Source organism: Sceloporus undulatus, chromosome 5, assembly GCF_019175285.1.
Source record: "Sceloporus undulatus isolate JIND9_A2432 ecotype Alabama chromosome 5, SceUnd_v1.1, whole genome shotgun sequence".
NCBI lineage: Eukaryota > Metazoa > Chordata > Lepidosauria > Squamata > Phrynosomatidae > Sceloporus > Sceloporus undulatus.
Genome location: NC_056526.1, coordinates 81474771 through 81488641, shown reverse-complemented (window position 1 = coordinate 81488641; position 13871 = coordinate 81474771). Strand labels below are relative to the sequence as shown.

At 38.4% G+C, this 13871-nt stretch overlaps 1 protein-coding gene across 7 annotated transcripts in view; it reads left to right on the top strand.

The window, feature by feature from the left end:
• The window catches only part of KIF21A (kinesin family member 21A), a 113619-nt gene extending 100002 nt beyond the window's left edge, over positions 1-13617 (top strand). For all 7 annotated transcript variants that reach the window (XM_042467345.1, XM_042467343.1, XM_042467348.1 and 4 more), the window contains 7 exons: positions 855-991; positions 2853-3033; positions 4162-4326; positions 5372-5489; positions 7203-7373; positions 8814-9013; positions 12354-13617. In XM_042467345.1, the coding sequence (XP_042323279.1) occupies positions 855-991; positions 2853-3033; positions 4162-4326; positions 5372-5489; positions 7203-7373; positions 8814-9013; positions 12354-12447 (1066 nt within the window). In that variant the 3' untranslated portion in view covers positions 12448-13617. The remainder of the gene's footprint in view (positions 1-854; positions 992-2852; positions 3034-4161; positions 4327-5371; positions 5490-7202; positions 7374-8813; positions 9014-12353) is intronic.
• The last annotated feature ends 254 nt before the right edge of the window (positions 13618-13871 follow it).

Sequence of the window (13871 nt, the reverse complement as noted above, 5' to 3'; positions counted from 1 at the left end):
GCCAGTGCTACTCTGAAGGGTCTGGAGCAAATGGTGGGGAAGGCATAGATGAGAAGAATCTGCAACATTCATGTCATGTCAGCCATTTCCACTTAAGTGAGGTTCTACTGGGTCAAAGATCCTTCCAACAATGGGAGGGACACTGTCATATGGAAGCTGAAGAATCTAAAGTTTGCTTGTAATAACATCTAAATATAATTTTGTTGTTTTGTCTCAAATACTGTTTTGTAGTATCATAAACTGCTTAAAACGTTAGTGTTGTGTCAAATTTCTCTTGCTGTAGGATTGCCAGGTGCTTTATTCTGTGTATAAGAGCACAGCAGTTGTTATTGAACTCTAAATGAAATTGGTGAAGTATATGCAAAACAGCTAGTAGGTGTGTGCCATGAAAATCTTTGTGCTCCACTAGGTTGCTTATTTTAAAAAATCCACCTACAAAGCCTCCTAGCACCTTCATACTTCCTTTATCATTGGAGAAGAGTAACATAAATTATGCTGTAATGTAGCTGGAAAGTAGAACATATTGTTAACATGTAAAAAGGCTAGTGCTTAATAGCATATATGCAGGTACTACAGAAAAGATATCCAGGGGTAGCTGTGTTGGCTATACAGCAAAGTATAATAATATCCAAAATCCACAAAACGTTGATAAGTTTGTTGGACCAATCAAAATGCAAAAATACATGATGCAGGCTTTCGAAGCTTCATGGGCTTCTTTATCAGGCAAATGTATTAAAAATCTGTAGATTTGCAGGAAATCAAATTGGTGGGTTGGGAGGAGGAAGAATGGCATATTATGGTGAAATGTCTTGGCATATGCCCTAATTCAAAGTATTTTTTGTTTCCTTCTGTAGAGGCATAATCAACCCATTCTCTTCTTCAAAATCTGTCCGCACTTCTCCAATTCAATGCATCCATATTGCTGAGGGCCATACAAAGGCTGTGCTTTGTGTTGATTGTACTGATGATCTCCTCTTCACTGGATCAAAAGGTTTTACATGTTTCTTGTTGATGTATGCATATATGATGATATGTGTGCATATTCCCCCCACATGCACATTTGTCATTCACCTTTGTGGTATTAGTTGGAGACTTGCATGCATTCATGACCTGTTACAGATATTCCCTCTCATCTGGTCATATTGCCTGTCATCTGCCCATTCAAGGTGATTAGAAAGCTAATGTTTAGAGTAAGAAGTGACAGCAGGAAAATTAGCCACCATAGATGCTGTTTAAATGTCAGTGGCAATGCAAGATACATACACAACATTAAAACATCAATGATCTTCATAAAATTTAAATTTAAATGTTAGTGTCCCTAAGAGCTAAATAATTGCAGTGTTAACTTGGGCATGTTTCAGACCACTCTTTACAACCACTGACATCAGAGTAGGAACAATGTGGCTCATCAGTATTTTCTCAGCCCTGAATTGACCTATTTCAGATGGAGGGGAGGCAGATTAAGGGCCAAAAACACTCCAGTTTGAGGCCACTTTAACTGTCCTGGATGAGTGCTAGGGAATTCTGGGAATTGTAGTTTATTGTGTGGTATCAGAGCTCTCTGGCAGAGAAGGCTAAATGTTTCACAAACTACAGTTTCAGAATTCTATAACATTAAGCCATGGCAGTTAAAATGGTGCCAAACTGGATTATTTCTGCAATGTAGCTGTAGCTGTAGTGATTCCACCCCATCCTCCCAAAACCTTTTACATGCTTTAGTATGAATACAAGTTCTGTGGAGCCTAGTGATAAGAACAGATTTATAGTTTGGGGTTACTTACAGGTCTACTGTTATCCTAGTGACCCAAGACTCTTTATAACTTTACACCTTTTACAGCTTAGGCTGACCCATCACCTGTGTCCCACCAGGACAGAGAGAACCTGGCTTCTAGGATCCACAATCTGGTTCTCTCCCATTTAGATTGGTGGAATAGGTTTTATATAGAGCTGCTTTTGAAGACATTCCAGAAAGCTCAGTTAGTATTAAATATGGCTGTAAAAATATTCACTGGACCTGGGAATTGTGATAGTGTGATACCAGTGTTGTACTATTCAGAGGCTCTCAGTTTGATTCAGTAACCAATTAAAAATGCCTTTTTAAAAAAAAATCTCAGGAAGCCATTTCTTGACATGGGGCAATAGTATCTGGAGGAGTAATCATATTTCCCCATACTCTGAAATTATAATCAGAGAGTTGCATACTGAGATGTACTGAATGTCTATTCCTGGTGGGCCTTCCCTCTGGTTGCTCCCAAGTTATCAAATACCTTTTGTAGAGGAATCTTCCTGGCATGTATTCTAGAATGTTTTTGGCTGTATCTGCACTGCAGAAATAATTCAGTTTGACACCACTGTAAGTGTCATGGCTTTATCCTGTGCAATCCTGAGATCTGTAGTTTTTCATGGACCAGAGCTCCCTGGCAGAGAGGGCTAAATTTCTCACAAAACCACAAATCCCAGATTTTATATGTTGAGCCATGGCAGTTAAAAGAGTATCAAACTGCATTAGTTCTGCAGTGCAGATGCAGCCTGAGTCCCTCAGCAAAAGAATGTGTGTGTGTATAAAAAAAAATCACTGTATGTGTATTCTTTTTGCTTCTTGTTGCATTTTAGCTATTAGTTGCTATCTGTTATGTTTTAGTCTTTCTGCTATTTTTTCAGTGGCTTTTGGTATGACTTTGGAAGTTGTTCCTATGTATCTGGATTTTATTGGATATTGGTGTTTCCTGTGTCTTTATGCATGCTCTTTGGAAGAATTTGTTAAAGAGAAACTAACATTATGCATATTAATGAATGAGTTTTGTATTGCTTACATTTTAAGCTTATTATTCTTGTCCTTTCCTTCTTTTTAGATCGCACTTGTAAAGTATGGAATTTGGTAACTGGACAAGAAATAATGTCTCTGGGTGGTCACCCCAACAATGTTGTATCTGTAAAATACTGTAATTATACTAGCTTGGTCTTCACAGTCTCAACATCTTATATTAAGGTGTGGGACATCCGTGATTCTGCTAAGTGTATTCGGACACTCACGTAAGTTGGCACTCTAAATGGCAAATCTTAAATGTGATTAAAATTAAAATGTTGTTGTCCTAGAAAACTGCAAAAAGAGAGCTTTAATTTGAATGGCTTTATTGTTTGCATTTGGTGATTTATTAACAACCACAGTTTCTAGAGGGTTTTTTTTGGGGGGGGGGGTAGACGTAAAGTAGCATAAAAATGCAGTGAGGCAATGCTTTTCAACATTTCATTGACCAGATGTTTTGGGCCAGCTCCCAGAAGCCCTAGCCAGGATGGCCAATAATCAAGAGTTCTAGAAGTTGAAATACAAATCAAATGTAGGACCAAAGGTTAAGAACCATTGCAGAAAATCAATCAATCTGTGTTTTTTTAAAAAACAAAACCAAAACAAAACCTAGCGGCACATAAAAAATGTTACTCTTGTTGTTTCAGCTGTTACCACCCACTGATAAAACCAAACAAAAACAGAGCATATTCTGTACCATTGAGTTATGGTCCTAGTGGTGGCTGTAGGCTATGATGTAGGCTGGGTGGTGCATCTCTGTTGTGCTTCAGTCTGAAGTTTAAAGGAACTATAAATGCCGTAACCCTATTTTAAATATAGGGCCCAGTGCCCTGGGTAGCTCCTTCGACGTTTGGGCTGAAACCTGGAATGCCTTTATTGCACCACCTCTGGGTCCTCCATCTCAAATGGCAGAGAGAGTAGACTCAGTATTACTGAATTTTATTCCACATATTGCTATCTTTCAGTCTATATACATCCTGCATTGCTTCAATCCACATATAGATATCAGGCTTCTCCATTTTTTCTCCATTTTTAGAAGTATTTTTATTTTGAGACCTCTGAAAATGAATTGGTAATACGTATGTGAATTTTGCTGCAAATTGGAAACATCAATAGATGGTAAAGAAATATTGGTCAAAACTATTTTAAATCTCTCATTTATCCTTTAACATGCAGAGGTGCTCATTAGCAGTTTACTTTTCCCCAGTTACCTGATTAGAATTTAATTGAGCAACACACACAAGCACACAAACCTAGATGGCATTCAAACTCAAATGTGTTTATGAGAGGGCATTGCAAAGCTTCTTCTTTTTATAGAATTTTAATTTCTTTCTTGGTTTTTCTCTTCTGTAAAGGTCTTCAGGCCAGGTGATGCCTGGTGATGCTTGCTCTGGGAGTACCAATAGGACAGTGACAATACCAGCTGGAGAGAACCAGATAAATCAGATAGCCCTAAATCCAACAGGCACTTTTCTGTATGCAGCTGCAGGAAATGCAGTGAGAATGTGGGACCTTAAGAGGTAAAGCTTTGCAAGTTATGTACTGAGTGTGCGGTTATGGATGGATAATTTTGTATGCCTAGTTTAGGAGCTTCTGTGGATGCAGCCTACACTCTAGGACTCCCCCAGCTGAGAGCCTCACAATAATTCATGCTGGGGTTGAGATTTCAGGGGTGTGGGGCCATATGGGTATCTTTCTCATGTTTTTGCCACAGAAACGAATGGTTGACAGTTTCTTGCCATGGCCCTCTGAGCCATGTGGGACAGCTGTAGGTCTCTTCTATCTTGGTGGTACTTCTTTTGGGAATTGTTTCGGTGTTGAGAATGAGGAGATGCTGAACTACAAACTATAAGCTGAGATGCTGTGACTCTAGGTGTTGCTCTTAACATTGGCACACAATGCCGTCTATTCTATGGAGCTGCAGGCTGCATCTACTAAACTGCTTATTTTTAAGAGCAATTTTGGTGTGTGAATTACTGCCTTTCCTAATTGGGGATACTGGTGTCTGTAGACCTCTGAATTAAGACCTACAGAAGGCCCCCCATTCATTGAAAACATACCATTTCATACCCTGGTGGCACAGTGGTTAAATGCCTGTACTGCAGCCATTCACTCGAAACCACAAAGTTGCGAGTCCAAGACCAGCAAAAGGGCCCAAGCTCGACTCAGGCTTGCATCCTTCCGAGGTCGCTAAAATGAGTACCCAGACTGTTGGGGGCAAATTAGCTTACTTGCTAATCAGCTTACTTGCTGTTCACCGCTATGATCTTTGGAATAGCGGTGTATAAATAAAACAAATTATTATTATTATTATTATTATTATTATTATTATTATATTTATAGCTGATAGCTTCACAATACTGGATGATTTCAGTCACTGGCTTGGTCAAACCAGGCTTGCCCAGCTCCTCCCTTCACGGCCTGCTCACCCAAACTGTTATCTGCAGGGATCAAATTTTGACATTGATTCTGAAAAATGGGTTGGGGAGATATTCTGTTCAGAATAATTAAAACTAATATTCTTGTATCTCTGTGTGACCCCACCTGTATCTGCTCTTCTTCTAGATTTCAGTCCACTGGAAAACTAACTGGTCACCTGGGCCCTGTTATGTGCCTTACAGTAGACCGTATTTCTAATGGACAAGATCTGATCATTACTGGCTCAAAGGACCATTATATAAAGGTATTTTCTCCCCTGTGTTTTGTTATTTTGTTATATAAAGCAGGCTTTAAGAATGAACTGTGGTTTGGTCTTTCACTTGTGGAGAGAGACAGAGCAGTCAGATACATATTTACTTAGAAAGTAAGTCCCATTCATTTGATTAATTTATTTTTAAATGTTTATTTAACAAACTCATTGACAACAGTCAAAGCAGAAGATCAAATACATGACATATAATAAGAATGGAAAATACATTAGAGACTTATGCTTAAGATGAGACATAAGAGGTATCAGCACACCAAAAAACATCCTTCCAGAAGTGAGTTTGATAGATAGTTGAAAACAAAAAACTGACATTATATTATGGATTATGGAGACCAAGATGTGATAAAAGCCTCACTACCAACAAGTCTTTTTATCGCTCAAGACCAGTCTCTGTCTTGAGATTTGTATTGTTAAGACTGTTTCCCATACATGTTTCACATCCAGTCCATCACCATAAGTTGAGCTTATTAACCATTTATAAATTTTGGCCTCAGTTCCTTTTGAAAGTTTATCAGTTTCAATATATAGTGATTCAAAAGTAGTCATGTAGTCCCTCCTATAATCTCCATGCAATGTAAACTGGATTTTTACCAGCCTCCCAGATTAGCTCCTGAAAAATTGCAGGTAGGAGCGAAAGTAATTCTCTCTCAGTTCCTTTAATGCATCTGCTTCCATCAGAAGAAATGTTCTGGTTTTAGAAATATTCAGAATGTTACTTCTAGCTGATTTTTGAAACACGTATATAGACTTTATAATGTCACATAATTAGTACCACATGGATAAGTGGTGGTAAATTACCTTGTGATCTTTCACTGGAGTACTTTGGCATAATTGCCTCGGTGTCCTTTTAAATCTGCTCATCAGCTGATTGTTGGTTACCCTTGTAAAATAAGAAACTTTTAAAAATGTGGAAAATGTCAGCACCAGTGGCAGCTGCTGATTACCATGCCTGTGAGTTGGTGAAATCTTCTCCAGTCCGAAAGTTTAAGGGGCCCTGTTTTGAGAATAGGCTCAGCACCTTGGATAGCTCTTTTAAATTTTAGATTTGGAACAGTTTCACTTCCCTATTCCCAGGATGGAAGCTACCAGTGGCCACTCTTTTTGCCATATGATGTTCATTCTTCCTGATACTATGGTAATGAGTTCTGTCAAAAAATGTTGTTTTTCTGACAAATATAAAATCGATCATTTAAGATGCAGAGGCATTCATAAATAAATAATTGCTGGATTCTTTATTTCAAATTAGATTCTGTGATGTATTAAAATCGTGAGGTATTAAAATCAGGGAGACAAGTGCTTTGAGTGTTTGACTATGACTCTGGAGACCAGGGTTTGAATCCTGGCTCTGCCATGTACCCATCCTGATTCCATCCTGGTATGTGACCTTGGGCAAGTCACACTCTCTCAGCCTCAGAGGAGAACAGAGGCAAACCACTCTGAAGAAGCCTGCCAAAGAAAGATCTGCCCTAGGGTTGCCGTAAGTCAGAAACAATTTGAAGACACACAACAACAAATATTAAAATCAACTAGTGACTGATACTGTTACACTATCCCAAGTATTTTGTAGGTGTTAGTGCAAGGCCGCCTTGTTATCTGAGTATATTGGATAAAGATTCACACTTCATGTTTCATTCACTGCTAGTTAAGATCATTCCACTGATATATAAAAATGCATTTCTGCTATTCTAGATGTTTGATGTAACTGAAGGAGCTCTTGGAACTGTAGGCCCCACACACAACTTTGAACCTCCTCATTATGATGGCATTGAAGCTCTTACTATTATGGGAGACAACCTTTTCAGTGGATCCAGAGATAATGGAATCAAAAAGTGGGATTTGGCTCAAAAAGACCTCATTCAGGTAAGGAAAATTCAAGGGGATGTTCAGACACATAAACCCGGAGAAAGTGGGGTTCCCAGGAATCTCATTTTGTATGGGATACCCTATCTTTGGGAGCTAAACACCCCACCCCAATACAGGATTGTCCCAAATCCCCATATTTTTTATCCAGTACAAGGAGGAGGTGCTTACCATGCTCAGGACAGATTGATGTTTAGGGGTTTTGGTAAAGAGAAAAAATTTCCTCAAATTGCATATCAAAATTTCACTTTTTCAACTCTTCAGGAGTGAGTGGCATGTAAGTCAGGCCTATGTAAGATCCATTTTGTGAGTAGAGGGCCTCTTAAAGGAATTCTGGGCTCCAGAGATATCTTCACTATTTCAGAAACCAGGAAGCCTGAGGAGAAGTCCTCTTCTTGCAAGATCTAAGATTATATAGGTCTGCCTCATATGTTCTGGCTGGTCTTGAGGTGGCCTGATAACCAAGTGGATTCTCCTATATTATTTTCTGGAAAATCTGGCAACACTATATGAATCAGACCTATATTACAATACAAATGGTGTATTTTTTGTGATTATATGTGCTGTGTTCATGCAGTAGAATTTTTTGTCAAATATAGGCACCTGATCTTTAAACGCACATTCAGATATACACACTGCTCAGTTAATCACTTAATAATTCTCTAATTTGCATTGTTCATATCTGATTATTATATCCATAACTGAAAGACTGTTGAAGAAATATGAATAGTAACTCATTCACCACATTTGAAATCATGGGGAAATTACTTGAAGCCATACAGCTAAATGTATGAATTTCCCTGTGGTTCATATTTTTCCACATACTTTCTTACCATACAGCATTGTGTCTCATAGTGGAGAAAAGCAGGATATAAATACTATACATGCTTTTTTGAGACAAACTACTGTAAACGCTCCTGCACTAGGGGATGAAAGGACTGCACTGGATGACACCATCAAATGGGGTGATACTGGACAACACCAAGATGTCCTCTTCCAGAACGATAGGAGGGACTCTTTTTGATGTGGGGATGATGGTGAAGGTGTGGACCTCTCTCTCTACTCCCTGCTGTGACATCCTCCCTGTCCCAATTTGTTTGGTTCCTTTCTGCCGTTATCTGGGGTGGTGGGCGAGGGTGAGCTGTTTGCTGTGACTTCCTCTTTTCTTGAGAGTGGAGATCTTTTGTAATTAAAAAACTGTTATTGCTCAGGGTGGCATCCTGTTCTGACTGTTTTGGCTGAGGAGGAATGGTGGCAATAGGATGCTGGGTTCCCTTGGCTTAGACCTACCTTCCCATCTACATCCCAGTCCCAGGAGGCCCATGGGGGTGACATCATGAGTTAGTGCAGAGGGTGACACAAATCCTAGTGATGCCACTGACTGTCCCTGCTTATAGATGTTACAGTTTTTCATTTTGAATTCTTCATTTGACTTTTCAGCAAGTTCCCAATGCCCACAAAGACTGGGTTTGTGCTCTTGGACTTGTGCCTGGTTCTCCTGTACTTCTCAGTGGCTGCCGTGGAGGCATTCTGAAGCTCTGGAATGTAGACACTTTTGCACCAATAAGTGAGCTGAAAGGGCACGACAGTCCTATTAATGCCATCTGTACCAACTCCAGCCAGATTTTTACTGCATCAGAGTGAGTTGTTTTAATGTTCTTTCCTTAAGTTTAATTTTTGAAATTCATTTTGAGATTCTAGATCACTTAGGACACTGGTAAGTTTTCTAATGAATTGAGGTTTTCTTATAAACATTATAATAATAAAATATACAAATATGACGAAAAGGTTATTCAAGTACTATTATTATGCAAAGGGATCCCACAGCACCTTTGACACTGCAAAAGAACTTGTAGCACAAGCTTTCATAGACTTTGTTTACATCATCAGATGCATGGAGTGAACTGGGCTTCAGTTCATACCATGCATCTAAGGAAGTAGATCAAGTCTATGAAAGATTATGCTGCAGTTTCGTAGTTACTCTCAAAAGGGCTGTAAGATCCCTTTGCCTCCTCTCTAGCACCACTATTTCTTGAATTCTAAGCTGTATTGTATGTGTGTTTTTTTTTAAAAAAATAGTGATTTTAATTACTTTCCAGCAAGTGCCAAAATTCAGACCTCACAGTCTACAGCTGAAGCAGATAGTTAATGACCAATGATGTAGTCCAGGAGTAGAAATCAGGCAGCCCTCTAGATGTTGGACTTCAACTCTCTGCAGCTCTAGTCAGCATAACCAGTGGTGAAGCATGATGGGAGTTGTAATCCAACATCATCTGGAGGGCCACACAATTCTCACTCCTAATGTAGACTTTACATGGTGGGACATTAACTCTCACAGTTGACTCCCAAGGCTGCAAAATATATGTTCAGTTTCCCTCCCCCACCTTGTGAGAGTTTCTGCATTGGCATAAAGTAGAGATTTCATCCTACATTCATCTTATTTTTTGTTTACACTTCCAGAATTCTTTAAGTTGAATGAATACATGAGAAATATATAGGCTGACCATGTACCATTTTAAATGGGACGGCATATGCCCCCCCCGCCGTATTTCCAGACTGTCCTGTCATTTTAATATAAATGTTGATTTTGTGCCGTTTTCAAGAGAAATGCCCTGTTGTGTTACAAAAATGGTTTGAAGATCCCTGTTTGAAATTATGGTGGTCAAAAAAAATTGTGTCATGGAGTGTAAGATGTTTTCTGATAACGTGTTGAAAGACCAAAATTTGGTGCGTAAGATTATTTCATTGGCAAATATTCATGGTGACATACAGTCCCCCTCTGCCTCTACCTAATTTTTGGTATGAGTTCAGTCACTGAAGAATAATTGTTAGCTCAAAATGTTCATGTAATACAACTTTTGTTGTCATCTTGCTTTTTCATGAATACAGAATATGACATAAACCCATCCCATTTTTGTCTCAAGGAAATATGGCCAGCCTCGTATATACTTATTTGTTTCCAATTTTTCATTAGTGAAGTGTTGTTTAAGGTCCATTGGGAAGATGAGATTTTTTATTGATGTTTTCTTGTTGCAATTGCCTTCTATGAGAAATGAAGTATAAAAATGAGTTAGAGTGGTATATGCAACAGATAACAGCTGATATGGGACACGATTGTCAAGTAGCCATTTATTTGTAGTTAGTGAACATTCATTTCTCAAGTAGAAGGAGCCAGTTTATGTAATATATTAGAAGATGATGACACATTTGTGTATACTAAAGCAACAGGAACATTGTACCTTTCTTAGTTATAAGTAAGCTTCTGAGTACACAAAACCCTTCTGAAGAATAAACTTAAATGCTTGCTGTGTGAGCCTTTTATTTGGTATAATAAAATAAAGACATTGTTAGTATTATATTTGTTTTTCTCCCTTAATGGACCATCAAAGCTAATTGCAGTTTTTATCAGTAAATTGAAACTGGTGCTATTATAGTGTTCCCTACACTGAATGTAATGCTTACAAACTTCAACAAAATTAAGGGCTAAATCCAGTGTTATACTTACTTGAAGTACATCTATTGACATCAAGATTTCTGTTCTTAACCGTGTTGTTAAAATTAAATCCTACTGTACTGCCCCCAAATGGGGTTCAAGGTGCCCAACCAGTGATAAAAAAATAAATGAAAACAATTAATTTAAAATGTAAAAGTTAATCCTTCTTGGAGGAAGGACAGCAGGAAGAGGGTCAGCCCAGCGTTTCTTAGCAGAGAGTTCCAGAGCCTGGGAGCAGCACCAAAAAGATCCTCCCTTTTATCCCCACTAGCAATTCCTCAAAAAGTGGTAGAGAGGAGACCTTCTTCTGAAGATCCTATCTGGCAAAATGGTTTGGTCAGCTTTTCTTGCTTCTTAGTTGTGGGTTTCATGTTTAAAACAATTTTCTGCTGCTTTATCAGTTTAGCATATGATTATTTTATTATTGTAACCTGTTTAGAAATAATTGACAAAGTAATTTAAGAATTATGCAGATAAGAATATGATTTTTCAAAGAGCTTGGATCCAAGTCATAAAAGGCTTGGATCTAGCACTTTAAAATGTGGTTGGAAACAGAGTGGTAATAGTAGAGCTGTTGTTACACAGGAGTCACACACTGTACATAAAAAGACTCTTGTCAACTACTGTTCCATAGCATTTTGCATCCGCTGAGGTTTCCAAACATTTTTAAAGGCATCCCCACTTAAGAGTGTGTTACAGTAGTCCTGACAGGATGTAAATTAGGCAAGTATTACTCTGGTCAGGAACTACACCTTAGGGATGGGAACAGTCTGGCTGATGAAACTGGCCATCTGGATTCAGGGATGAATCCGGGAATACTTCCAGACTGCTAACCCATGTCTTCCAGAGAAGTGTGACCCCATCTAATACCAGCTGATATATTCCCCTTCCCCCATCTACCTTTCAAGTAACCAAAAGCATCCTTACCTTGTTTGGATCAAGCTTTAGTTTGTTTTCCCTGTTCTCTAGTCTTGAAAACTATTCAGAACTGGAACAGCTTCCTTAGATTTGAATGGAAAGGAAATAGTCAGAAAGCAAGATAGACACATGGGTGGTTTTTATGTGCTATTGATTCAACTAGATAAAGGATGTAGACAATTCTATTCTAGCTTTCTTTGGATTGTGTTCAGAGTCTGTAAAATACTGGCTGATCTCTTGTTATATTTTATGGAAAATATAGACTCATATAGGCTACAGTCTACTTATTATATTATTATTTTTAATGTAATAATTAATGAAATTTCCAATGGATAGAATACATGGTTGATGCTGTGGAACAAATTTTATTGTGCTTGCAATGTATGTCCCCACACTTCCCATTGATGCTAGTGAGTGTTTTTTTCTAAAGCCTACAGGCTTGGTTGACATTTCTAGCAGAGGAGAACTCTTAATATTTAATATATGGGCAGATAAACTGGGGTGTGTGTGGACTTTTCGTTGGACGCTTCTCTCTCCATTAATGGATGTCGTTTTAAAATGTTTTGCAGTGATCGAACTGTGAGGATCTGGAAAGCTCCCAGCAACCTAGATGGACAGATCTCAGATCCCAGTGATACAAGTGAAGATGTTGCCAGTAACTAAACAGGAGCTGCAGTGCTGAACATCTCGAGCTGTGGTGACAAACTAAGCTCTCGCTGCAAATTACTTTGCATTTAGTAGGCAAATGCTAGCAGCTGGAAAAATCTTGGAAGATGCAGCTCAGCTCTGCTATTAAGTGTGTTGTATTCTGCTAAAACTGCTGCCCTTAAGAACCTCCCCTGTGTACTGTATTTAAAACACTAGTCTGTTGGTTACATGTATATTCTTGTCTCACATATAATGGCTGGATTTGTGTGCATATATAAGCCTCGTAAGTTAAACAAACTGGAACTCTGTTGGCTTGAATTGACAGTCTGTCTCCCTTGAATATGAAAGTGCCCTGTGTAATCCACTCTCTGACCCTTCTGTTCAGCCAAACCTCACATCACAATTGTATTGAATGTGCTGGTGTAGCTATAGTCTCACTCCTCAAGCCTCTAACAGAAGAGAAAGAGCAGGAGTGGAGGTCCTAAAAAGTTTACTTATGTTTTGCTGCTGTAAGAAACATTAAGACTGGACAAAGTACTGTCCTGACTGTCATGCTAACAACCTTATGCCACATGACCTGTGTTAATTGTTAGCAAGCATATATACTCTTGTTGACCAAAGTTGTGCAGCTATGTCTACTCTGTGCTCAGGACTAGAACTAAAATGCTGTTGAACTGTAAACATTTTATTAGAGCTTTGCCTACCACAGTATTCTTACAGAAATATCTTAATCTATTTTTCTGATGGACCTGTTTCTATCATCCTCACACGTTTTGTTTTTTTAAAGGAAACAATGTGTACTTTCTTTTAAACTGATCTGATATGCTGCTAAATATGTTTTAAATATATTTGTGAAACCTTGCAGTTACCTAAAAGAACTGTACCAACTGTGTCAACAAAGGCTGTGTAAATACCTGGGTTGTAAAGAGAGACTATCCTAATAATGTGCCTGTGTGAATTAAAAAAAATATCTGTAGAGTGGATATGGAGTGAGAGAGATGTATAATTTATCCAGCTTTTTCAGGACAATAATTTGTAAATTGAGCAAGTTTTAAAAGTTTATAATAGTCAGGAACCAGTGTTTTATTGCTTTGTTGGATTTGCTGGCAGAGAAAAGGAGCGTGTAAATGTAAAGCTTGTGGTAGTTGATACTTAAATTAAAAAAAGGAAATCACACACAATTCAGCCTGATCATTGCTGCTTTTGTATAAGTCACCACAAAAATGACCTTCCCAGGAGGAAACTCTGTAGCCCACAAAATAAAGTTATTTTAATTTGTCACGCTAAGATCTTGCCTTTCCTCCAATGATAAGGTTTGCACACACTGTTCTCCTCTCCAAACAAGGATGTGTGTTTATTCTTTCTTGATGCAATCCAGTGGTGTCTGAACTAAAAACAGTACACAGTGTTGGTTGGTTAATTTCTCTTGACAGTCTCTG